The sequence below is a fragment of the Salarias fasciatus genome, chromosome 16 (assembly GCF_902148845.1).
Source record: "Salarias fasciatus chromosome 16, fSalaFa1.1, whole genome shotgun sequence".
Lineage (NCBI taxonomy): Eukaryota > Metazoa > Chordata > Actinopteri > Blenniiformes > Blenniidae > Salarias > Salarias fasciatus.
The window spans coordinates 30,410,102-30,433,878 of NC_043760.1; the positions used below are offsets into that span (position 1 = coordinate 30,410,102).

The 23,777-nt window shown below is 48.1% G+C and overlaps 2 protein-coding genes across 3 annotated transcripts in view; both read left to right on the forward strand.

The window, feature by feature from the left end:
- The window catches only part of cmss1 (cms1 ribosomal small subunit homolog), a 29,959-nt gene extending 10,496 nt beyond the window's left edge, over positions 1 to 19,463 (forward strand). Inside the window, exons 2-10 of one of the 2 annotated variants that reach the window (XM_030112020.1) lie at positions 16,515 to 16,651; positions 16,937 to 17,005; positions 17,102 to 17,243; positions 17,339 to 17,398; positions 17,476 to 17,578; positions 17,673 to 17,733; positions 17,926 to 18,013; positions 18,087 to 18,175; positions 19,174 to 19,463. In XM_030112020.1, coding sequence (XP_029967880.1) covers positions 16,515 to 16,651; positions 16,937 to 17,005; positions 17,102 to 17,243; positions 17,339 to 17,398; positions 17,476 to 17,578; positions 17,673 to 17,733; positions 17,926 to 18,013; positions 18,087 to 18,175; positions 19,174 to 19,257 — 833 coding nt within the window. In that variant the 3' untranslated portion in view covers positions 19,258 to 19,463. The remainder of the gene's footprint in view (positions 1 to 16,514; positions 16,652 to 16,936; positions 17,006 to 17,101; positions 17,244 to 17,338; positions 17,399 to 17,475; positions 17,579 to 17,672; positions 17,734 to 17,925; positions 18,014 to 18,086; positions 18,176 to 19,173) is intronic. The other variant, XM_030112022.1, reaches the window with a different exon arrangement.
- A 95-nt stretch (positions 19,464 to 19,558) lies between these two features.
- On the forward strand, positions 19,559 to 22,736 carry tmem30c (transmembrane protein 30C). The gene is made up of 7 exons (XM_030112019.1): positions 19,559 to 20,135; positions 20,260 to 20,376; positions 20,544 to 20,651; positions 21,478 to 21,568; positions 21,644 to 21,793; positions 21,875 to 22,087; positions 22,224 to 22,736. Exons 1-7 carry the CDS (start codon positions 19,938 to 19,940, stop codon positions 22,409 to 22,411), a joined length of 1,065 nt encoding a protein of 354 aa, XP_029967879.1. The 5' UTR covers positions 19,559 to 19,937; the 3' UTR covers positions 22,412 to 22,736.
- The last annotated feature ends 1,041 nt before the right edge of the window (positions 22,737 to 23,777 follow it).

Below are 23,777 nucleotides of genomic sequence, written 5' to 3' on the forward strand. Positions count from 1 at the left end.
TGTACCTAAAGAAGATGTTGAAATGAAAAGAAGCCAGGCAGAGTTGCATTGGTTGTGTTTTGTTTTTTTTTTTTTTGTTTTTTTGCCCCTCCAGTATTTTATGCGTGAACCACATTTCTAAAATGTGGTTGCTTGTTTTAAACTACTCTTTAGCTTTATGGGGCTGTTTTTCTTGAGGGCGGAGACGAAGACACTGTGTTTAAACGGTGTTCAGAATGTCGTGCTTCTGCCCGGCGTCTTTTCTCACAGATCAGAGGACGGTGCTGGTTGCTGAATAATATTGTGTTCTGCAGGTGAAGGCCTCGGTGAGGTGGAGGCGTCTTACATTATTTCTCTCGTTGTGGAATGTGAGGGAGAAATCCTCCTCATTTCTGGCAATCCCTTCCCGCTGACCAACTCCCAAGCCGGGGTTCATAAGGTCCTGTTTTTTTATGGGAGAGGCTGAAACATTCAACTCGCAAGCGTAATGTGATCATTCACAATTTTTTCACCAAATACCTTTCAGACGTTCCCGATATGCAACGATATATCAGTTCTGAGTGTCCTTTTGGATGCTGCCTTGAACAAATCCCTCAGTCGTTTTGAGCCCACTGCTCAGGGACATAAAGATGGCACGTGGAAGATGCCAGAGGAAAAGCAGCTGGGCAGATCGTCTTGGCACGCCGCTCCACATCCATCGGCATGTTTAATGAAATTAAAGGTATGACTAAACCGACCTCATACGTTCAGTATAGCTAATAAATGGGCACAACAGCTTGCGATCAGAGCAGTGGCTCTGCTCTCCATTGATACCCTGCCAGACTCCTATGGTAATTTATGGACATCTTTTTCTGACACATTATTGGCTGAGCAGGCAGATGGCGGATGCATTTGAGTGTGAGGGATGAACAGAACAGCTGTGTGTTTCCATAAGGGAGCAGCCAGGTTGACTGTGATCTTTTTTGTTGAGCAGAGTCTTGAGAATGTTTCCTCCGCCATGTTTAACCAACCAAGAGGGGTGTATTTTAATTGACTGCCTGTTAGCAACACATTGTGTCTCTGAGGGCGAGAGTATTGGAGTGTCTTCCGGTTGGTCGACCAGCTTGATCTCGTAATGTGTCAACACTTGTTTGGTGCACTCGTGTCTCCAGCTCGCTGACGTCTTTCTCCGCCGGTTTTGGATGATAAGCTAAGAGGAATGCTGGTTATACTCATCTGTTGGCTTCAATCTGCTGCCGTTATTATTCTCTACATCATTATTATCCAGAACACAGTAACGCTGACGAGATTCTGGATCCTCCTCTCTGGAGGATGCAGAAACAGTTGTTGTGTGATCAGGTCCTGTGTTACTGGGTCACTACTGGCCATGCTAGTGCCTGGGACCACATCAGTGCTGCTCTGCAAACATGTATTATACCTTACACACACATAATGGCTGTTAGGGCATCACGTTTGGCCTCGACCCCACCGAGCCGGGAGCTTAGTGAACCTGGACGCCCCTCAGGCAAAGCCTCTAGTTATACCTGCATGGAGGTTGTTTTTTTTTTTTTCCTTTCATTTTTAACTAATCCTGTGCTTTTATTACGTTTTTCCACTCCAGGAGGTAGCATTATGGCTTTCTGGGCTGGTGACGCAGTTGCTCTGCAGTGGAACTTACAGTGGAAAGTTACAGATTTCCTCATTATATAACAATGAAGAAAATATTGAGTTGTTATATTGCGACATGGAGCTGCACATGAGGCAGCGTGGTGGGTGATTTAGGGCTCCACACCTTATTGCAGGAACAGAAAATGATGTGTTTCTTGTGATTTAAAAAAAAAAAAGTGCATGAGTGGCAGTAATAGTATAGATTAACCATGATTTTTTTTTTTTTTTTTTTTTTTTTTGTGCAGGTAAAAATCCTGTTCCATCGATCCTGCAGCACGCTGAAGCAAACTCTGGTCTGGTTTACATGAGCACTGACATAAGTGTGCATGTTGCACAAAGCAGAAGGCAGTAAAAAGGCTTCAGAAGTGCCAAATCCTCACAGCACATTTCTAATGATGTCAACATTGACCTCATTTTGCCGCTTTTTTGGCGCCTCGATACGTTTTATGATCTGTCGGTTATTTCTTGGCTGTCAACGATACCGCCACATTAATTTACCCGGGCATTGTGCTGCGCTCAGGCCAGGACTCGGCATTGTTGTGGAGGTTATGTCATGGAATATGCAGCTGTCTAGTATCTGTTTGTTTTATAGCACTGGTCCAAATAAAACGCCTGTGTGAACCAGGTTAGTGGACAAGCGCTCCCTCATGGTGAGAACTCGGTGCTGGGGAAGTGTAAAGTGGCCGTACACGTGCCGTTTCGAACACATCGAGTCATAAACCCAGTCACATGCTTCGGTTCGTACTGCTGAGTGGAATAATGCTCTCCCTGCGTGAGGGGTAATTCCGTTTGGCGTACATGAACTTCAGTGTGCGGGAATGCAAATGCGTGTGAATTAGCACTAAAGACTAGCAAAAAATGGAACATAAACATTTTATTTACTTGGGATCAGTGGTTGTCTGCAGTGCCAGTTAAATTGTATTTATGTTCTGTGACTTTAGAATTCAAATCCGAAGCGTTGCGGCGCACTGCCCGCCCGCTGAGTTTTTCCTTGAATAATGTTTTCTAGATTATGTACATCCCACCTGCCATGTGTGGCGTGTATTGATGAGAAGGCCACATCAGTGGGGAAGTGAAAACATGATGGATTTAGAATTGCTTTGTGGTTGTTGGGTAAAGTCTCTGAAGAGTCTGTGATCCGGAACTGGACTGGACAGATTAAAGCATCAGTGTTTTTTTGTGTGTTCAACATGTGTGTGCAGTTACTGCTGAGATGCTGTCATCCCAGTGTCACCCCATAGGAAACACACACACACACACACACACACACACGCGTGTCCTGATAGCTGAGGTTGGAACACGCAGATCGCTGCATTGGCGTTGTGATGTGAAGATGTAATCATCTGGCGACACGCAACAGGGATCATACGGTAACATAAAGTCATTATATAGCGAGACTGGAATTTTCTGTATAGTTCGCAGCTAAAGCAGGTCATCTGGGCCGCACATGGCACCTGGTGCAGCTACTTTTTCAGCCAGATGGAAAAAAAAGAAAAGAGCGGGGCGCTGATCTGAGGCCAGGCCGAGTGGCTCCTCTGGCTCGGAGCATCTGCTTTGAGAAGAAACAGAGAGGGAGATTGAAAGATAGTTGAAGAGGATTTGGAGTAGGAGTGGAAATTCTTCCAGTTAAATATTTAGGCAACTGCAAAGCGGGGAATACAGGATGGCGAGGGAGATGAAAGGGACGGGCGTATCGCCATGTGCCTCGCGTTGTTTACCCGGTGGATAAATGCAGACATTGACTCAGCTGAAGCCCGATTCAGCCAAGCTGTACGACAAACCTGTAGCGCAGTCGGCAATGCAAAGGAAGGGAAAATGAACTCTTGTGTGTTATTGAGCAGAGATGGAATAAAGCAAGGGAGTATTGTCATATAGGTTCATTTTTCCTTGAGGGTCATGCAGTTTATAAGGTTGTAAAGTCTTTTAGTCGTCCAAAGTTTCATCGGGTCACTTGGTTGAAAGTTATTTGAAACATTTTGATCATCAACTGAGCAATAAATCCAGTAATAATTTAAGGCCATCAAGACACAACATCCACCTGTTGGTACGTGAAAACACAAGCTGACTGGTTGGCTAAGGCTTCTGGCCGTGTAAAGAATGAAGATGTGATGTTCCAGATCGTGTTTTTAAAGAGAACATATAACAGTTGGCAGGCGAGGAGTTCGAGAGAAGTCAGGAATGCGTGAGACACACAGGGTTCGCGCCGCAGCACAGACTCGCTGTCTACTCATGTATTAATCATCATTAGGCCAAGATGGACCACAAAGCCTTTATGTGTACAAGTTTAGGGTTTCCACATTGTTTTTGAATAGACAGAATTCTAGTAATCTTAATCACTCTACTGCCTTGACTATTTTTGGTCTTTAATTGCATGTGTGCCTGTGGCGGATCAGTAAAGCTTTTTCACTTTGGCACACGGATGCAGACAGCTCGTCTCCTTCCAAGGCTGCACGGCCAGCGCGGGTCCGTTCCCCGCTCGGCTAGATTACAGACTGGACTCCCCGCGGTACATGAGCTGAAACAACCAGGAACTTCGACGGAGCGGCCCAGTTGCGGGCCTTAAATTGCATGGGAGGAGCAGTGACATCCTTCATGTTGGACGAAGCCGTGCCCTCAGGCTGCACTGAAATGCGCCGTCTATTTGAGGAGGGAATCTCTGCACCCACCAGCAAACCCTCAGCCAATTCACTTAGGCTAAAAGAACGCTGTGTCGTCTCCTGTGTGGCACTGATGAATTGGGCGAGAGAGTGCCAATTTAGACCCTACGTATAATCGCATGTGAGTGCATGTTTACAAGGGAGAGCGAACAGGACGGCGCAGGCCGCAGAGTCTAGCCCAGTCCAGGATGTAATGGACTGTGTCTGAGTGGAGTAACTCATAAGTGTCATCCTGAGGTCACACACACTGTCTAGTAGAGATGGAGCAGCCAACGGTTCCTTTGCTGGCTCACTCAGCCGTAAAGAGCTTTACAGACCGACATAGACTAAAAAAAGTCTAAGCCAGCACAAGTGTGCATCACAGAGCTCAGGTCTGGCTTGTTCCAGTGTGCTGAAATACTTAAACCCCTTAGCCTCTCCTACACTGGCTGTAAATCCTCATCTCTTTTACATCAGGAGGAATTCGGAAAGGCATGGATGGCTATTTCTATAACCCAAGCTTCAATACAGCCTACCAATTTTGTGGGAGCTATAAAATATCCATGTTGTTTTTGCTTAGGCATTCATTTGAACCTCTGGGGTTTTGTTGCACAAACCTCTCTCTGTCCTGCTCCAGTAGAGTGGTCAGGCAGTTGCTCTGGCGGATCAAAGCTCCGTGGCTCCTCTCCTGCTCCTCCAGCCTGAGCAGGGCCTCCCTGTGAGACCGGGTCTTCTCCTGGAGTTGCTTCATCATCCATATGGAGGAACGCTTCTGGGCCTTCAGCAAGGGACTGGACTGAGATGTGAGGGGAAAACAAAGCAGGGGGGTTTTGAGGAGGATGCCCCTTCGGTGGACATTCATCTGTTGCAGAGCTGCCCAGAGGGAAAAGGTCATGCTTCAGTTCGCACATTTATAATCACTGTTGATGGATCAACCGCATGTAACAACACCTGTAGTGTAAAATAACAAACAGGGGTAATGATGCAGAAGTAATAGATACCCTGTTGTCAGACAGTAATGCATTCATCTCATTAGTTTTGATTACGCTCTCCATATGGTATCCTTGATCCCAGTATTGGCTGCCACTACCTCAGCAATCGGTATGTCGCATACATCCTCCAATTGGTCCTGCTGGGCCCGGAGAGAGTCTCTCTGCAGAGCACGGAGGACGAGTTCCCGTCCACTGGAACCGTAGTGGGCCTCCAGTAGATGGGAATCTGTCTTCTCTGATTTCAAAACAGCAATGACTTCATCTCTGGCCTGTTGGGAGACAGATTGCAGCAGAACGGTGGCCATGCGTGCCATTATCTCACAACGGCTGGAGTTACAGTAAAAACAATGGCATTGCGGGTTGAGCGTTACAAAACCCGCTCCGCAGAAGTAAGCACATCTTCCTACCTGTAGTTCACCCTCCAGAATACTGAGCAGAAACAGCAAGTCATCCGTGGACAGATCTCCTCTTGTGCTTTTACTGTCACGCTTTTTCCTATTGCCCTGCATACTAACCTGCTGGGGTTTTTTTTTTATTCTTGAATTCTTGAAACTGTTTGGCTGCATCGACCAATAAGGCGACGGAATCCACCTAGGAAGTAGCAGAGAACAAGAAGTGATTAGAGGCGGCAGCGAAACACTAAAGGACACGGAGGGACGTGTGCTTCTGATCAGAGAGGTTACACAGGGTCATCTACCGCGTCTATACAGTACAAGTGGTTATTGTGTGACTTTCATAAGTGCTTTGGATTATATAAGCCTCCATGGCTTCACGGGATAATTCAAAGCCAGAAGGCCTCATGTCATAACAGTTAGTGTTACTGAAATGGATAGGTCCGGGCCTGGCATCACTTTGTGAGAGACTTAAGTCATCTCACAGTCTCACCCTGAGCACATGTACAGCTATTGCCTTTTGTTGGCAGACTAAAAGTTTTGAGGAAGTGGGACACAGATTGCTGATCACCTGGGCTCTGTATAGCATGTGTGTGTGTTAGATGTGTGTGTGTGTGTGTGTTGCTGTAGCAAATCACATCAGCTAAACATGGTTTGCCGGCCAACTCTGTGTGTAATGGTGTTCTCATCGCGGAGACAGATTTCAAGCAGGTTTATATTAGTAGAAGATGATGTCAGTGCGGTGCTGTTCTGTTCCCAGCTTTCACAGCGACCAGGACCACCTCTTATTCCCCAGACCGCTCCTCCAGATAAATGCCTTTGTTTTTTTTTTGTTTTTTACAGCAGAAAAGCAAATGAGTGATTTTAGTGTCCAGAGGTAAGTGAGACCTCCTCAGGCATTTTATTTATACTCGTTGTAAACCGTCTACTAAACATAAAAGCAGTGAGGCTCCCTTCCTTCTTTTTTTCTTTTCTTACCAGCTCTTCCTCTTCCACACACACACACACACACACACACACACACACACAGCCAAGCAGCATTCACTAGCTCCCATCAAGGCCTGAGATCAACCTTGAGTCTAAACGGTGAGAACCGGCACATAATGGACGAACCTTGTTCTCGAGTTAGAAGCCACGTCCAAACTACGCCTGGTAACCGGCTCAGGCTGGAGCCGAAAACATCCTTACATATAGGTATTATTTCCTTTTGCCTGAGTGTGGAAAGAAACAGAGTGGCTCTCTCAAACTCCCTCCCTTCCTCTTGATACCCTCTCTGTATCAATCAGGAAGACAAATGAAGCTGTCTCGGCTGTCCCCGCACTGCTTTACTTCACTTGTTTCCAGCAACAGGAAGGGATGATGGAAACTCTGAGCGGCTAAAGAGTTTTCTTTAGGTAAAGGCTTGCCGAGGTTTTCATATTCACAATGCACAGAGCAGAAGATGGTCAGGTCTGCCATCGATTGGATGGTGTGTGTCCGTCGGCACGTATCTGAAGAGCACAGCTGAGTGTGTGAACTCAAGTGAAATTTCATCGGTCAGCTCGGCTCGTCTTCGCCTGGGGTCAGTATTGAGGAAATCCTGGAGAAGGGCTTATGTGGGCTGTCGAGCTTTGGCACATACTTTCTGCGGTGGCCCCGGGTCTATTTTTCTTGGACAGTGGTAATATATTTCTTTGCTCTGCCCATCCGATGCTGTGAATGTGTGCAGTCGAGCCGTGACATGCGCCTCCGTTTCCTTTGCGCTTGGTCCTCAATTGACGAACGGCGATGGGGTCTGAGCGCCTCACAAATCTCCCCCTCCCCCCGCACGGCGTGAGTCAGACCGTGTGATTTCTCCGGTGCGCACGCAGCGTCTAGACGAGCACATGCTCACTGATGCACTCCCACACAATGCCAGGCATGTGAGAATACCTCAGAACTTCAGCTCTGGCTGGGAGCCAGAGCCAGAGCCGGCCTGAGTAACGGCTGCCAGGGCATCCCCGCAGAGGAGCGTCCACTGGCAGGCGTGCTGGCAGCCCGGCATATGGCTGGCCACCGCTGTTTATTTATCAGAACGCCACCGAGGGCGGCGTGCCTGCGTCGCTCCCGATTGTCCCTTGCCACTCAAAAAGGGCACCGGCTGCCCTCAGAATGAATCATTAACATTTTCTATAAATAATCCTACTTTCCACTTGGGGTGGGGAAAAAAATGGAGTCGCATAAGCTTTGGGATTTTTTTTTGTTTTACAATTTTTGAATTGATTTTTTTAAATGTAACTCTTGTTCGGAAGCCAGGCCAGACACAAGAACAAGTTATAAAGCCTCCAAGAGCATCAGACAAATGAGTAAATGCAGAGTTGGAGCAGAAATCCAGGAGACTGTTCCAAAGCGACGGCGCCTCTCCAGTGTCAACAGCCACACATTGAGAAATTGATCCTCTGTCTGGTCACTGCATTGAATTTAGAAAGATAATAGGTTTTCTGTTTTGCATACAATCAGTCCACGTCTTACCGTGCTTGGGGGGGAATCAAACCATTGGGCGTAATCTGGCATTAAAGGAATAATGTGAGAGTTGCCCTCATGCCTGGAAGCTTTGGTAGTGAGTGTGAGAGCATGAGGGTTAAGAGTCATGCTTCAGGTGGTTAATGTGCAAAACTGCTTTCATGAACTCATTCGAATATCATGTCGAACTGGACGTTTTTGAACAGCACAGGAAAAAAAAAACCCATGTTAACAGTCATGTAAGGTGTTAGTGGTTATTTTTAGCAAGCTTCCTCTTCCAGATTATAAAAACGACGTTGTCAACTTGAGGAAGAATTGAATCCGAAGACTCTGGGATAGGCTGCGTGTTTATCCTGCTCTCTTTGTCTGGATAAGCTCTAATCTTATCAACAGGTTCTTATGGGCTTGCTTGTATAATGGTCGTCTGCGTGGCTCCCGGGCAGCGCATTGTCGCAGTCCGACCAGGCCCATGGCCTCCAGGTAATTAAATTTTGAGACCTCTGCTTTAGCTATTCATTTCCAACAGGCAGCTCATATCCACTTTATATCCAGCTGTCATTGGAGGCTGGAGAGTGTGTGCCCCAGAGCCTTCTGTGGCCTCCGGCTCCCAGGGTCAGGTCGGCTCAGCGCTCTTTAATTCACATTCTGTATGGCTGATGTATGTTTTGGCTCTGGCGCAGCGCTGCAGGCATGGACAGTAAGAGAGGTGTAACAGAGAAATTATACAGTCTGCAAGCCAGCCAGCCAGCTCGGAAGACGTCAGACCGGCTATAAATTCACTTCGTCACCAGCAGTTCCTCTGTTGTGCTTTATAATTACGAGTGCAGCTCCACTGCTCTCATTGGTAAATGCCTCAAGCATTGATGAGTTTAGCATAAAGGCAGAGAGCATTCGATGAAAACCACCTTTAAGTCTTATAATTACTCCTCCTGATGAATGTCCCTGTTTGGTTTTGAAGTGTCGGACTGCCAGAAGAGTTTGAAGCTAATATAAATTGATATTGCAGTATAATGTTTGGATAGGCTAAATCCTGAGATGCATCATTGAGTTGTTCTATGAAGGGATCTATTTCATTGTGTTGTGCAGGGAATTTAAAACGGTAACTCGATTTGCTGGGTATTTACAGGGATTAACTACTAGTCTTCAAAGGGGCAGAATGATGGTGATTTGTGTTTAACTAGAAGGAAACAATGAGAGCTGGGTCATGAGGTAATGTTTACCTTTTAAAGTTAGCGTCTTGAATTGCGGCATTTGTTTCGGTCCTCTTTCCACATCATGCTGTGGAGTTGCTTGTTTTGCTCACGTTAATTCTCGTAGGTGGTCCGTCCCACAGACGTAGTAAAAGGTCTTTAACTCAAACGTGACGGTAATTGTGGAAACTGAGCGAACCGTTCAACTATTTGGCGGTCAGCGCTTTCATTGAGTATGGTGGACATTGTTTTGGGGTGATGTACGCCGTGTCCTCCTGGAGGTATTCTGTTCCATCGGGACTGCTCCCTGAGTAATCATCATGTGGAATTCTGTTGTTTACTGTTGGAGGGGTTTGTGCGGTTTGAACACATGTGCATGTTTTGAACAGAAAATGTCTGCTCCCTGCTCTCCGTCCGATATCAGATGTTAGATTCCTCAAGTATTGCATCAGAGTCTTGTACTGATGATGGATAGAGAAAGAAAGATATGTTCCATATATTGTCCTCCTGGCTCTGGGGAGGCGTAGAAGCATGGGAGGATTGGATTCAAAGATTAAAAAGTAAGAAGCTGTAGTTGAATTAATGTGAATACAGCTTTGGTGAAGATATGAACAACAGCGCTTCAAGATAAACTACTTATTCTTGAAAGTTTAACTGTTTTCCTCGATACATTTTTTTTTACATTTATTGGATTTTCTAGCACACCTCGTTTGGGAGCCCTGGCAGGATGGCTGTGGTCGTCACTGAAGTCCGGTCGTCCTTGATCCGTGACACAAAGCCTCCTGGGAAGTTTCACGTTGCGTCCTCTTGGCTCTCCGTTCACCACCCGCGGCTCTGAAGACGGCTTTGAAACCGCGGTTCACTGCTGCTTGGAGTCGCTGGAGGATTTCAGCTCAGCCTCTGGGGATGACGGCAGGAATGGAGTTTCAGGCTTTCATTATTCTCCTTGATGTCTCGGAGTGTCATCTGCCGTCCATGCTGTCCTTCTCACCATGGCCTTTGCAGGTTTTGAGGAAGCCATCACGGCACCAAGCCGCACTTTTGGAATAAAATGTCCACGTGCGGCCTTTCTCCTTTGGGTGGTGGTTATTTCATGTTTTGGTAATGCCTTCCTTTTGAAGATCAGGCGACGTGGAGTCGTCTCCACTGAGGCTCAGCTTCTTGTGACCAGTTTTCACTGCTCACACTTTTTTTTTTTTTGCCCTTTTTTGACATTTGTTCCCATGGGTGATTGGAAATGTCAGCAGAGACCCAGTCCGTGTTGATTGTATGGTCTGCTCACACACCGTGCGCTGTGACCTCCCTCTTAATGGCAATATGCTGACCGTGGACGGACGTCTGGCGTTTCTGACACATGGCGCTTTTGCTGACAGGCGCTTGTGCTGAACGGAGCAAAGTTGGGTGTTTTAATTTCCTTGGTAACAATATGTGTGTGGAGAAATAACGGCACCATCCAGCAGCTCCACCTGGGAACTTGTTCCTTCAGCTCTGGTTGTTGTACTTGCAAACCCCCAGTTAGCCTTCGGTGTGTTTTTTTGCCAGTTGTTCACACGTTCTTGATGACTTTCTGGTTTGAATTTCTACTTGCTTCTACTTTCGTTCAAATATGATGGACGTGATGGAGGATTTAGTTTCATATGAATGGATTATTTGGTAGCCCGTTAGTTTTGACCATCCACAGCGCTCTCTTCACTTCTGTTGCTGTCATTTTGAAAGAGGTCTTGACTCGTCTAGTTCTTGTGAAAGCTTAATTGCTTCGGGTTAATTGCAGGAGCTTTTATCTCTGATTAACACTTCCTGCGTAAATCCTCGGGAGCCCCAATCAGGACTGGCTCCACAAACACACTCACACTGGCCTGCCTTCCCAACATATCTTTTAAATGTTGTACTTTCCAATCAGCACAGTGTAGAAACTCAAAGCTGTTACTGAAACAAGGGAATCTCATGTTTTTTTTAAATTATGATTGACCAGTGTTGCGAGACGCGAAGGTCACGTCACAGTGAACAGATAAACAATCCGGTATTAATTGAGAAGAATCGAATGAGACTAATTCTCACTCACTGCACTACTCTCACTTAAAGGTCAACCAGAGCGGCATTCTGAGCACCTGCTCTCTCCGACAGGAAGAAACACCAGATTCTGGCTCTCGCTGTTGTCGGCTGTGATAAAATGAATAACTCTGAAAACAACTTCCAAACCCTTGTTGTTCAAACCCAAATCTTAAATGGTGAGGAAGTCTTAGTTTGTGTGTGTGTTACACAATGCCAGTCTCTCAGTGTGTATTCAGGACCTCTTCTTCTGCTGATGCTTTATCGTTGCTTTGTCTTTTTAATAAGTCAAGGCTGGGGGCCTCGTAAAGAGACGGGGATCCATTTTAACTACAGAGCACCGAGCCGAGTGTTTCAGGGCGTTGCCAAGTGCACTTTTACCATTTTACCAACAAATCATCCCACCAGAGGGAAAACATGTCGTGTTCTCATTCACACACCGTGGCCGTTTGGCTTCTTTGCACTTTGCTAATATGAGAAAGTGTCTGCAGTGATACTGCGGCTGGATGCTCATCCTCGACTCGAGGCTTTTATTTTTACAATTGGACAAAAATGTAGTGATTGTGTTTTGAACATACACAACTGTTTTCACTTTTTTGTTTTGTTTTTGTAAGGAGGAAATCATTACAGTTAAATATCACATTACATTTGCCCGATGTGAATCTATTCCTAATTAATTTCCATTTGATGAGTTGGACTCATGTCTAGTGAACGTCTCTGGATTCAGCTTGCAGTTGCCACCAGGTCTAGTTATTCTGGGAGTGCTAATTGGATTTATTTTCTGTGGCTGTTTTGTCAGGAAGAAGCGGTTGTGGGAGAAGAACCACGGTGCTACCCAGTGGCCACAAGTTAAAGCATTTCTTTATTTCAAGTCAGTTGGTTCAGTTGAGTCATACAAAACATGATACTGAGGGAAAGTTACCGATCAATATTTGAATTATAGTGAGATAATAAAGGAGATTGAAACAGTTTTTATCACCTGAGCATGTTGCTGTGTTATTCTCACACTAACATGTTCGCTGGCATGGGGAGGGAAGCAGATAATCTGACGCTACGTCGGCCGTGGGGATGCTGGACGAGAAGGCGGCGTTGGCCTGAAACAAACAGATCCGCCTACACTGCGCTCGGCGCTGTTCTTCAGGTTGCAGGTAGACCACAGAGCCCCTCGTAGAGCATATGTCTCCTTTCCAACAGCAAGCAGCACCTGACGACTGCTGCCAGGCTCCGCTCTGCCTCAACGCTCCATTTATGGTCATAAGAAGTATTTCACAATCGCCAACGGGGCAGCAGAGGTGCATGAAGACCCTCGTGGAGGACTGCTGTACGGAGGGAAGTGTTGACGGTAACCACTGACCAGAGCCCGGCGCTGTGTGCTTTACTCACTCCAGCGCAGCCCCTCTGTTAATTTCGAGCATGCAGCCTTAAGTCTCTATTGATTTAACAATAACATGCTGGAATTGTGGCTTTTGGAGAGGAAGCTGCGAGCCTCCAAAACCAATAACGGCTTGATCCACTCTGCCACCCCCACGAGTCTGGACGTGAAGCCGTGGCATCTGTCTCCAGATGAGTTATTGATTGTTAAAACATGCGCCGGATCGATTTCAGGGAAGGTGTCATTTTGTTATTACAGAAACGTCACAGCAACATGAAGCTCTGGTTGTGCTCGTACGCCTCTCGAGTGCAGCGCTGTCTCCCCTCAGACTGACGGAAAGCTAGCGGCGCTGTCCTCGGGTCGCCATGACGATGCTTCTGCGGCGGCACGCAGCCATTTTTACTTAAGTGAGCAAATCACACTTAAACACTAATGAACAAATCTGGGTGCCATTTGTGAGCAGCTGAAACAAACAGCTGCTTCCAGGAACCAGTCCGTTTATCCTCATTACACCCAGTCCACACAATTGGCCGCCCGTTAAAACCAGTCGGCTCCATCGATCCCCGCTGAAGATCCCCGGCTGGCTCCACTTCCCTGCATGAGTCCTCTCCACAGCCATTGGCTTTCATTGATCTGTGTCTATCTGAGCTGTGACCTCTGCGCCCTGGATGAGTTTGAGAGCATGCTCTTCCTCCCCCGGGCTCCAGGAGCAGGCGGGGCCCTGGGGACGGGGACATTAAGGTTTACGGGGGACGGAAGACACCGACCACCTAATGGCTCTGTCTCTTCTCTGCAGACAGAGATTTAAACTCCGATTACTGCTCTTGTCACTGTTCACACGTGGCCACACTGTTTCTTATTTATCTTCCATACATTGAACTCCTCAACTTATCACAACCGCCAAGTAAATACTTGATTTGAAACAGATTGAAGGTTTCTGAGAATAATCTAGAAGGCTGTATCTACCAATGTATACTTTATTCATCCACAAGAAAATCCAAGTTCTTCCTGCTCCTACCATTAATATAGTAAATATAAATAACACTTGGCTTATTTACAGTGTGAAATATACAAATGAGACTGAATATCCTCCCATTGCTGCTCAGACCCACTTCCCCTTCCAGAGCCGCCTTTATTCTTCATCGTCTCCATTCACGAAGGTTCTGGAAACATTCTGCAAAGACTTGAGCCCATATTGACGTGATGGAATCACACAGTCGCTGCAGATTGTTTAGCCAAGCATCAATAATTCAGACCTCCTGCTCCAGCGTGTCCCAGAGGGGCTCTGTTGGATGGAGTTGTGGTCACGGCGGAGGTCGCTGAAGTACAGTCATGGTCACGAAGCCTCAATGAGATGCTGTAGTCTTTGTGTTAATGGTGTGTTACTCTGCTTGATGTAACTGTTGGACCTCACCATCACACCAGCAGCAGCCCGCGTCGCTGCTCCACATCAGGATCGGCTCTCTCTTTTTGTTTTTGACCCCTCCATCCAAATCTGGCAGCAGAAATGAAGACTCGTCAAACTGCTGTCTTGGATCTGAGCGTTTCTTCGTCCTCCAGGTTTTCCGTTATCCAGTGTTCTGGATTTATGCAGGAATGACCTCCTGATTCGTTTCCCTCAGAGCACGGCCTGCACCGTCCAGAACTGCTCAGCAGCCAACAGAACAGACCCTCAGCCAACCGCAGGGGAATTTCTTAAAAGGCCAAACATATCTGAATATTCATGAGCGTGAAATCCAAGGTATGCGTCGCAGGTTCAAATCTCAAGGACACGTGGACGGGGAGCAAACCGTCAATACTGTGTCCGGACCATCCACTCTTCCAGCTGAGCCGAACCCCCCCCCCCCCCACTGTCAGCACCTCGGTAGTTTGAATTTACTGGTTGTGGAAAAAAACCTCACCGCTCAGTGAATTAAGTACAACAATATCAGATGGTTTTATTCTGTTATCAGAGCAGCGCGGATCGCATTATGAAGATGAACTCATTTTCCAGACTTGTTTTCTCGAGCTAAAAGAATTACCCGGCTGATTAGAGCTAAATCAGGTCATCCTGTGAAAATAAGACACTTAGCGTGAAACCTCCACTAATAAGCTCCCGTCTTTTACCGTCTCCTGCTCAGAGCTGCTCCCAGTGCAACTTTAATTCAATAAAAATCAGGAGTAGAAACACTCACCTGGGGTCTGGGAGGTGCAGCGCCCTGCCTTAAGGTCCGGTTATGTCCGTCTGGATGGCGTGGAGTCGTCGTCCTCTCCTCCACCCAGGATGAGAGGGGGGTGGGACGGGGGGGGGGTCAGGAATGGCTGACTTGGCTCATCAATAGCGGGGATGGCCTTACCACAGACGGTGTGTATTTCTCTGCATGTCCCGAGGTGGAATCGACTGTTAAAGGGGGTGTGGCTAAAGACGGATGCAGAGAAGGAGCAGATCAACAGTCTCATTCATGTTTTCTGTCCCCCCACCCCCCCACCCCGCCTCCGGTTCTAGAGAAGAATCAAAAAGAAAGGCGAGAGGTTGTGATAATAACCGCTGAATAAATTGATTGTGAGACGTGGAAATTAGAGGACAAGGCATGAAATCTGCCTCGCATGTCGGCGTGTGGCGGCGGGGCTTTTCACGGCCTGGAGCGGCGAGCCCGTGTGGCGGATCGCAGGCGGCGGCGGCTACACGCCGCTTCAGACCTAACAGAGCCGTGGAGTTCAGTCGTTTGAAGCCGTCGTCCTTAAGAGCGCGGACCTTGGCAGCTAATAGATTGCGTTTTGTGTCGAGGTTTAATAACGAACGCCTCGCAGCAGCGGTGGAGAGAAGCGAACAGTAAACAGCAAGGCCGCCGTATAAACCTCATAAAGCTGGACTCCGCGCTGCATAATTCCCCTTGACTCATTCATGCATGTAAAACCAATTTGTGACTAGTGCCGTGGCCAACAATAAAACACCAATGTACACATTACTTAGCGCTCATACACTGAATTAAAGAGATATGATGACTAAACTGGTTAAAAGTTGGGGAAAAAACCCTCATCAGTGGCGTAATGTGAGTGGCTGTTCTCTGTCAGGACTTATTGATAGATCGCCTGTTTTCGTGCCACTGATTGGAATTTGGCAAAAGGAGGAAAAACCTCCAAATGGCAACAGAGGCAGCCAAGCGTGAAGCAGACTTCCCTGAAATCATAAAGGTTCAGCAACCGTCGCCATGTTTGGCACATGAAGCAGATCTCTGAACTATTTTAGAACTTCTCGTCCAGAACGAGTGCAGTAAAACCTATAGATTTATCGCCGCTCTCGCCCTGGTGTTCTCAACACACACACACACACACACACAAAAAAAAAAAGAAAAGTTAGAGACCAAGAATCCCGATCCGCCGAAGGGTCTGAGCATGACCTCATAGCACGAGAGCGGAGGAATGCTGCGAGAAGTGGTAGCAACAGGGAAGCTAAATATAACCAGATGCCGGGCCTGAGATCCGCCGCATTGTTGATACCTCAGGTAACGTTTGTGTATCGCCGGCTGGAGCGCGCTCGGGAGAACACTCACACCTGATGAGTTACACAAACAGTTGGAGGCGTAGTGGGCAGCTGCCAAGCGGTCTGGTCTGACCCCCGCTGGAACGCTGCTCCGGTTGCTCCGTGGAGCCGGTTGTGTTCAGGTCCGCTCGCCCGTCCATCACCTGGAATAAATATAGAGTACGGGCCGGTCGCGCACACACTCGGTCATATTTCCTCATTTTAATGAGAACATTTTTCTCACTCCTTTCTTTTTCTTTTCTTCTCTTTTTAGATGCATCTGAGTCGGAGGAGGAGACAAAACGAGAGAAACGGCCCCGCGAGGAAATAAAGACGCAGCCAGAGAAGAGGAAGAGGAATGTAGCAGAGAAAACCAACAAGGCCAAGAAAAAGAAGAAAACTCACGTGCAGGTTGTCAACAAAAAAAAAGAAAAGCGAACTAAAACAACCATAGATATAGGAATTATTTCAGCAAAGGGATCATCTACATCCTCTTTTCTAATTTAGACGTTCAGACTGTGTTCTGCTGATGTTCCTCGCGTGCTTCATGCTCTCGGCCGTCTGAAATCCGTCTCGGTTAATGAACTCTTTCACATGAACTTCCTGAATCATCTGGATCCAGGGTTTCCTCTCAGAAAGTCTGTGGCGTTTGGAGATGATGGATTTTCAGACGAATGAGTGTGTTTCTCTTCTCAGGAGGAGGCTGCAGGTCCTCCAGAGAACGAGACGGAGAACAAGTCCTCTCAGCCCCAGAAGAAGAGGAAGGTGAGCGTGTCGACCTCTGCTGGTCAGAGCGGGAACTGCAGCTCCTGCACACCGGGCCTGAGCTGGAGGATGACTTTTTGTTTTTTTTTTCAACAGAAGAAGAAGAAGAAAACGATCACAGATGTGTTGGCGGCGTCCGAGCCGAAGCCGGGCCGTCCGGCCGACCTGCAGGACCTGCTGGCGCAGTATTTCTCAGACAAGCGCTCGGTCATCGAGCAGGAGGAGCTGAAGCTGCAGGGTGAGCGGAGGCGGCGTCCCACCGGCTCCCGTCCGGCGCCTCTTCTCTGACGTGTGTGTGTGTGTGTGTGTGTGTGTGTGTGTGTCGCCCTGCAGACTCCTGCTTCCTGTCCAGCAACGACCTGTCACACACCCTGTCCTCCTACCTGAAGCAGGGTGAGTCCCGTCCAGCCTCACGCCTCAACGCTCCCCTCATCCCGCCTCAGCCTCGTCCCTCTCCGTCCCCCCCCCAGTCTGTCCCAAGTGGGCCAAGATCCAGAAGCAGCACGGCGAGAAGAGCTCGGTGGTCCTGCTGGTGGTCTGCAGCTCCGCACTCCGAGCCATCGACCTCATCAAGTGAGCTTCACGCCCGGGTCGTTCTGGACCCCCCCCCCCCCCCCCCCCCGGGTTCCAGCTCTCAGGCCGGACTGTCTGTCTGCTCTGTCTGCAGGCAGCTGACCACCTTCAAGGGGGAAGCCAGAGTCATCAAGCTGTTTGCCAAGCACATCAAGGTAAAGAGGGCGGCGGCCGGCCTCGGCGCGGCGGCCATGTTGGGTCACAGCGCCTGAGTGTGTGTGTGTGTGTGTGTGTGTGTGTGTGTGTGTGTGTGTGTGTGTGTGTGTGTGTGTGTGTGTGTGTGTGTGTGTGTGTGTGTGTGTGTGTGTGTGTGTGTGTGTGTGTGTGTGTGTGTGTGCTCTGCACAGATCGAGGAGCAGGTGAAGCTGCTGCAGAGAGGAGTCACTCATGTGGGAGTGGGAACGCCGGGCCGGATCAGCGCGCTCATAGAGAAAGGTGTGTGTGTCAGTGTGTGTGTGTGTCTGTGTGTGTGTGTCGGCGTCCTCACGGTGCTCTTCTCCCTCCTCAGAGGGTTTGAGCCTGCAGGCCTTGAGGTTCCTGGTTCTGGACTGGAACTGGAGGGACGTGAAGCTCAGGAGGATGGCGGACATTCCCGAGGTGAGGCACTGCCCCCTGCTGGGCTCAGCGGACGCCTCGCTTCAACACACAGATGTGTTTGGATCTCTGTGCTTATTTACTAAAGGGTTTCAAGCATTATTAGGATTCCAGTCTTGATAATTGTGGCGTCTGTTTGAACAAAGTTATAAAACATCTGATTTCATTTTATTACTTTAAGACTTTGAGTTGAGTTTAGTTTTTTTTAAGTTCTAACCCTCTTTATCCAACTCCCAGTGGCTACGTTTACACATTCACAATAAAAATGAAATCCTCTTTAAGACGAGTAGAGAGCTGGCGCTCATTCCAGCTGTGAGCGAGATCAGGCTCCACCCCCGGAAGCTTCACCGTCCACCACAGGAAACACACACACTCCCGTTCACAGATGAGAACATGCAAACTCCGCACAGAAAGGTGGAACAGCCCAGTTTCGCTACTGTGCAGCTTTATAATCTTGATTATTTAATGGAGGACTGTCAGTGATAATTTTTTTAAATTGAGAATAATCCCAGTGAGGGTTAGCAGTGAAAAGAAATGGGAGAGATAAAAGATTCACACAAAGACATTTTTGTACATTAAATTGGTGATTTTGTGTGTTTACACACGTTTTTACATTTGATTACCAGTTCATAAATGATGTGATTAACTGTGCTCAGAGTTGATGAGTTTATAAAAAAAATTAACTGATAGAACATATTATAAAACTGACGTGTTACAAAGTGACAGTTCTCCAGTTTACGCCGAGTCTGGTTCATCGACACTGAATGAATCGTTTAATATGAAAGAAATCCTCCTTCAGACCTTGAAGGATTCTTGAATTTTCTTTATCTGAATGAAACTTTTGTGGTTTTCTGAGTTGTGGCTGTGCTCAGGAATTGTTTTCTCCGTTAGCCTTGGCTGGCTGCTGCTCTTCATGTGCGCTCCCCGGCAGTAAACGGAGCAGACGTCTGGTTTTAGCGCCGGTGAGCTGACGGCGCTCACGTTCTGCCTGCTCGTTTCAGATCAAGCTGGACCTCCTGAAGCTGCTGGAGAGCGGCGTCCTGGCCGCGTGCAGAGAAAACAGAATCAAAGTCGGACTCTTTTAAAACCTGCAGCTGATGGAAACGTTCCCCGCCGCGCCTCGTCCTCTTTCTTTTCCTCGTGTGTGAATTCTCTACTCTGCTTTTTTTTAAAAACATTTTCCGAGCCTGTATGAAGTGAAACGCATGCCGCTGCTGTTTGTTCGCTCTTGTAGCTCGACTCAACGTCGGCGCGTGACGGGTTGAATAAACGGACTCGGAGAGAAAAGCACATCCGTGTGTTTGTTTACTGTGACCTTGGGAAGCCCCTCCCACCGAGAGCGCGAGGTCAGCCGGTTATTTGCCCGCTAGGAAGTGCCATTTGTCACAGCATCCTTCTGATAAAGCATTTTAAAGCAGCAGCAGGGGCCCAGAACCAACATGTTATCTTCCACAACAAACCGGAACCAGGCGTGAAGCCGCCTCGAACCCGGTGAAAAAACAGAAAGGAGAAGAGGAAGAAGGGCAGAGGCAGGAAGAGGTAGTTGAGTAAAGGTTTGTGGTTAATAAGTAACAGGCCGCAGCGGTCTCCCCCCACCCTGCAAAGCCTGCTGGGAAAATCCTCTGGCAGGCGGAGCGGTGAGAGCGTGGGTGTCCGAGCAGATCGGCTGAAACAAAACAAAAAAAAGAAAAGAAACAGAAGAGGAAAAAGCAGGCCGAGCAGCGGCTTCTCGTCGGCTCCGTGTGAGGCTCCGGCCGGCTCCGGCATGACCGGCGCCAAGGGGAAGTCCGGCCCGCTGGCCCGCCGGCCCGACAACTCGGCCTTCAAGCAGCAGCGGCTGCCGGCCTGGTCCCCCATGCTAACGGCTAACACGGTGCTGCCGTTCTTCTACCTGACGGCACTGCTGTGCCTGCTGCTGGGCGTGTGGCTGCTGCTCACCGTGCAGAGCACGCAGGAGCTGAAGGTGAGTGAAGAGCCACGCTGCCGCTCACAGCCGAACCGTCAAAGCCATAAAGCGGGGGGGCGACAGGTTGCCTTTGTAACCCTGAAGTGAGGCTCCTCGCTCTCTCTGGCTCTCGTCTTCTCAGCTGGACTACACCGAGGCCGGGACCTGCGACGTCTGCTTTGAGACCAGAAAAAACATGAGCAATGCCGCCGCCGCCTGCCGGTGCACGGTGGCCTTCTCCGTCGAGAAGCCGCTGGAGGTACGTCTGTGACCGAACACGTAAACAAGGAGGCCGCTCGGCTCTTCTGAAGACGGAAGTGAGGAGAGCAGTGGCAGCTGGGAGCTGGACCCGTCTGGACTTCCACTCTGCAGGTTTTATTCATCTTGTTTTCAATCTCTAACCCGTCGATGTGTTTTCGCTCGCAGGGCGACGTCTTTTTCTACTACGGCCTCAGAAACTTCCACCAGAACCTGAGGAGATACATGGACTCCAGAGACGACGCCCAGATGGTCGGGAGGACCAACAACCTCCAGGTTTCTGTCCAACTACTGTCACATGTGGTCAGGCCAACGTCATGGGGGGAGGGGGAATTGAACCCGCAGCCTTCTGGTTGAGAGACAGCTAATGAAGCCACAGCCGTCCTTATTGGACCAAATGTAGACTCATTTATCATGATGCTAATTTGTCAGTCTTTTTGCTGTAGTCAGTAATATAAAGTACATTTCCCCAACATGCAGTAAAACACTGCAGCGAACCTCTGAACAGAAATGATCGCTTCAATAACCTCGGCTCAAAATATTTAATTTATTAGAATATAATGGACAAATGGAAAGTCAAAGGTGCTCCTTCATTGAGACAAATTGATGTGGACAAAATCAGTCGGCACATTTAAAGCTGTGTGTTTGTCCTGGAGAGGGTCGATCCAGCAGACGGAAAGAGCTGTGCTGAGTTCTTGGCCCGGAGCGACGGGGCGACTCTCACATGCCTGTGTGGAGATCTGACTGGGTGGTGCCTGTTATTTCGCTTCCACGCCGTCATGATCTCAGAATATTTCTCTCTGACAGCTCTGAGAGACGCGATGTGGAAAGGGAGGACTGATTCAGTGAGTGAGGACAGCTGTTCAAGTGTCTTTCCAAAAAACGCTGCAGAGTCAGTGAAGAAAAACCAAAGTTCTGCCGTTCTGTGGGCTGGAAAGATCCGAACGCTCCCACCTGCTCCACCGCGTTTTACTTCCTGGGCTTGAAAAAGAGCTGGAGGAACTTTAGCAGATGTTGATTTTTGAGATGTTTAGTGAAGGGAAGCAGAAAATCCACCTGACTGTTCCTCAGAATCCTCTGTCGTTTCTTCACCCCCCGTCAGAACCCCAGCTCCTACTGCGATCCGTTCAGCAGAGACCAGAACGGACTTCCCATCGCCCCCTGCGGCGCCGTGGCCAACAGCATGTTCAACGGTAACCCTGGAAACACGCCGTGGGCCGCCGAATCTTCCCCCCACCCCGCTCTAAACCTGCGCGTTTTCCTCCCAGACTCCTTCACCCTGAACTATCACGGCTCCGGCGGCTATTCCTCCGCCCGAGTCCCTCTGCTGCGGAAAGGCATCTCCTGGTACACCGACAAAAACATCAAGTTCCGCAACTCCAGGGATGAGAACCGGACCCTGGCGCAGACATTTGAAGGTAAGGCAGGAAGTCATCCTTATCTAGAAACCCGATTTCAGTTTTCCTCAGATTCTTTCTTTGACCCTGCCCCCCCTCCAGGCACAGTGCCGCCTCCGTACTGGCACAAGCCCGTGTTCGAGCTGGACCCCTTCGACGAGACCAACAACGGCTTCGTCAACGACGACCTGATCATCTGGATGAGGGAGGCCGCCTTCCCCAACTTCAAGAAGCTGTACGGGGTTCTGAACCGGGCCGGCCAGCCGTTCAGCGCGGGGCTCCCCGCCGGGAATTACACCGTCGACATCGACTACAGTATCCTTTCACCTGTGGGAACTGAAGCGTCCCTTCGTCTTCTCTTTCCTCCGCGAGCAGCACTCGGGTCGGAGTTATTTTGTCACACCGAAACGCCTCTCTGTGTTTTGGCCTTGACCCCCCCCCCCCCTCTCAGACTTCCCTGTGCAGTACTTCCGGGGCAGAAAGGAAGTGGTTCTGACCACCCTGACCTGGTTCGGGGGGCAGAACCACTTCCTGCCCATCGCCTACCTGGTGACCAGCAGCCTGACGCTGCTGATCGCCGTCGGCCTCACCGTGGTCTGGCTCAAGTTCGGGAAGAACGGCAAGAACATGGAGGAATGAAGGCCAAGAGCTGGAAAAAGTGGTAATTGCTCCGGGAGCTGTTTTAAACAGACAACAAATCCTAAATGGCGGGAGCAGGAACGTTAATTTGGTGCAATTTCACAGCAGCACGTGCCGGAAAAAAACCACGGCGGCAACTAGCCGACATCTGGAGAACCACTTTCCGTTTGACAGATCACCCGAGACTTTTTTTTTAAATGTTGATTTTACTTGATGAAATTCTCCGTGTTGTGAATACACACCACTTTGTTGATGCACTGTTAATATTTATTAGTGATTGGTCAGGTACTGTTTACAATGATTGAGGCTGTTTATGACTGTAAATGTAAAAAAACATTGAGCACTTTGATTGGTACTGAACTGTGTAACTCCTGATAAATCTCAATAAAGATTTATTTTTTGCCAAACCATTTTGGCCTGACAGATTCTTGAGTTGATGCTGTTCTATAAGTTTAAAACCCTTGGAGCTGAGCTAAAAGCTGATGTGAATGGGAGGAGTCAGTCATCACTTCCCGTAGAGAGAGTTTCATGTGTGTTGATCTGAGTTATAATAAAATGGAGAAAAACTGGGGCGTGTCAGTACCTCAGCCTCACTGTAGAGGGCAGAGCTGAACGTAGGTTTACCTTTGTGTGTTGTTTAAATCACCTCTAGTTTATAATTCCAAACAGAAATGGAAGAAAAGCAACAATTAACTACTTTTAGGGCTAAAAATCACATATTTGTAGTTTGTTTTCCTTGTTTTTATTGGGGAATTTATATTTGGAAATCTTCCTTTGATCGCCGTCACTTACGGTCTGACAGTTCCTGGTTTCCTTGCTTAGAACAGACAAGTGTAGTTTAATCCAATCATCTGGGGACTCAGTGCACCACCTTGTGGATCGAAGTGGTATTACAAGAAAGTCACAATGCTAATGAGAAGTTCTATTTTTTTAAACATTGACAAAGTGATATAATTGAGCATGAACAGAAATTAATCTTTTTATTCTAAATTTTTCTCATGCTTTTTACAGGTCAAGTCGAATACGAGCAGAGGCAGCCCATCAATCAGTGTGTTCATATTGGACTTTTTATTCCTATTTAAATCCGGATAAAGGTTAAGCTTTAAAATGAAATTTTAAATTTAGGTTAATTCTGAATAGAATGGCTGGTTTCGTCTCCTTTGGGAGCAGAATTATAGGTAAGTTAGGTGCTTCTTTCTGTGCATGCTCCGCTGTGGCGATGATGCATTATTCCAAGATGGCGGCCCCACGCTTCGACTCATACGGAGACGATTTATTTTACGGAGACTAGAGAAGAGATGGATATAATGAAAGGAGCAGATGGACCGGCGCATACCGATGTGGACATTTTCAAAGCTGTAGCATA

Bases quoted from the DNA above. Each gene is read 5' to 3' on its own strand.
- tmem30c (XM_030112019.1), top strand. From the start codon at position 19,938: ATGACCGGCGCCAAGGGGAAGTCCGGCCCGCTGGCCCGCCGGCCCGAC. The intron at 21,794-21,874 runs GTAAGGCAGGAA...CCCCCCCTCCAG, and splicing joins CCTGGCGCAGACATTTGAAG to GCACAGTGCCGCCTCCGTAC. The intron at 22,088-22,223 runs GTATCCTTTCAC...CCCCCCTCTCAG, and splicing joins CACCGTCGACATCGACTACA to ACTTCCCTGTGCAGTACTTC.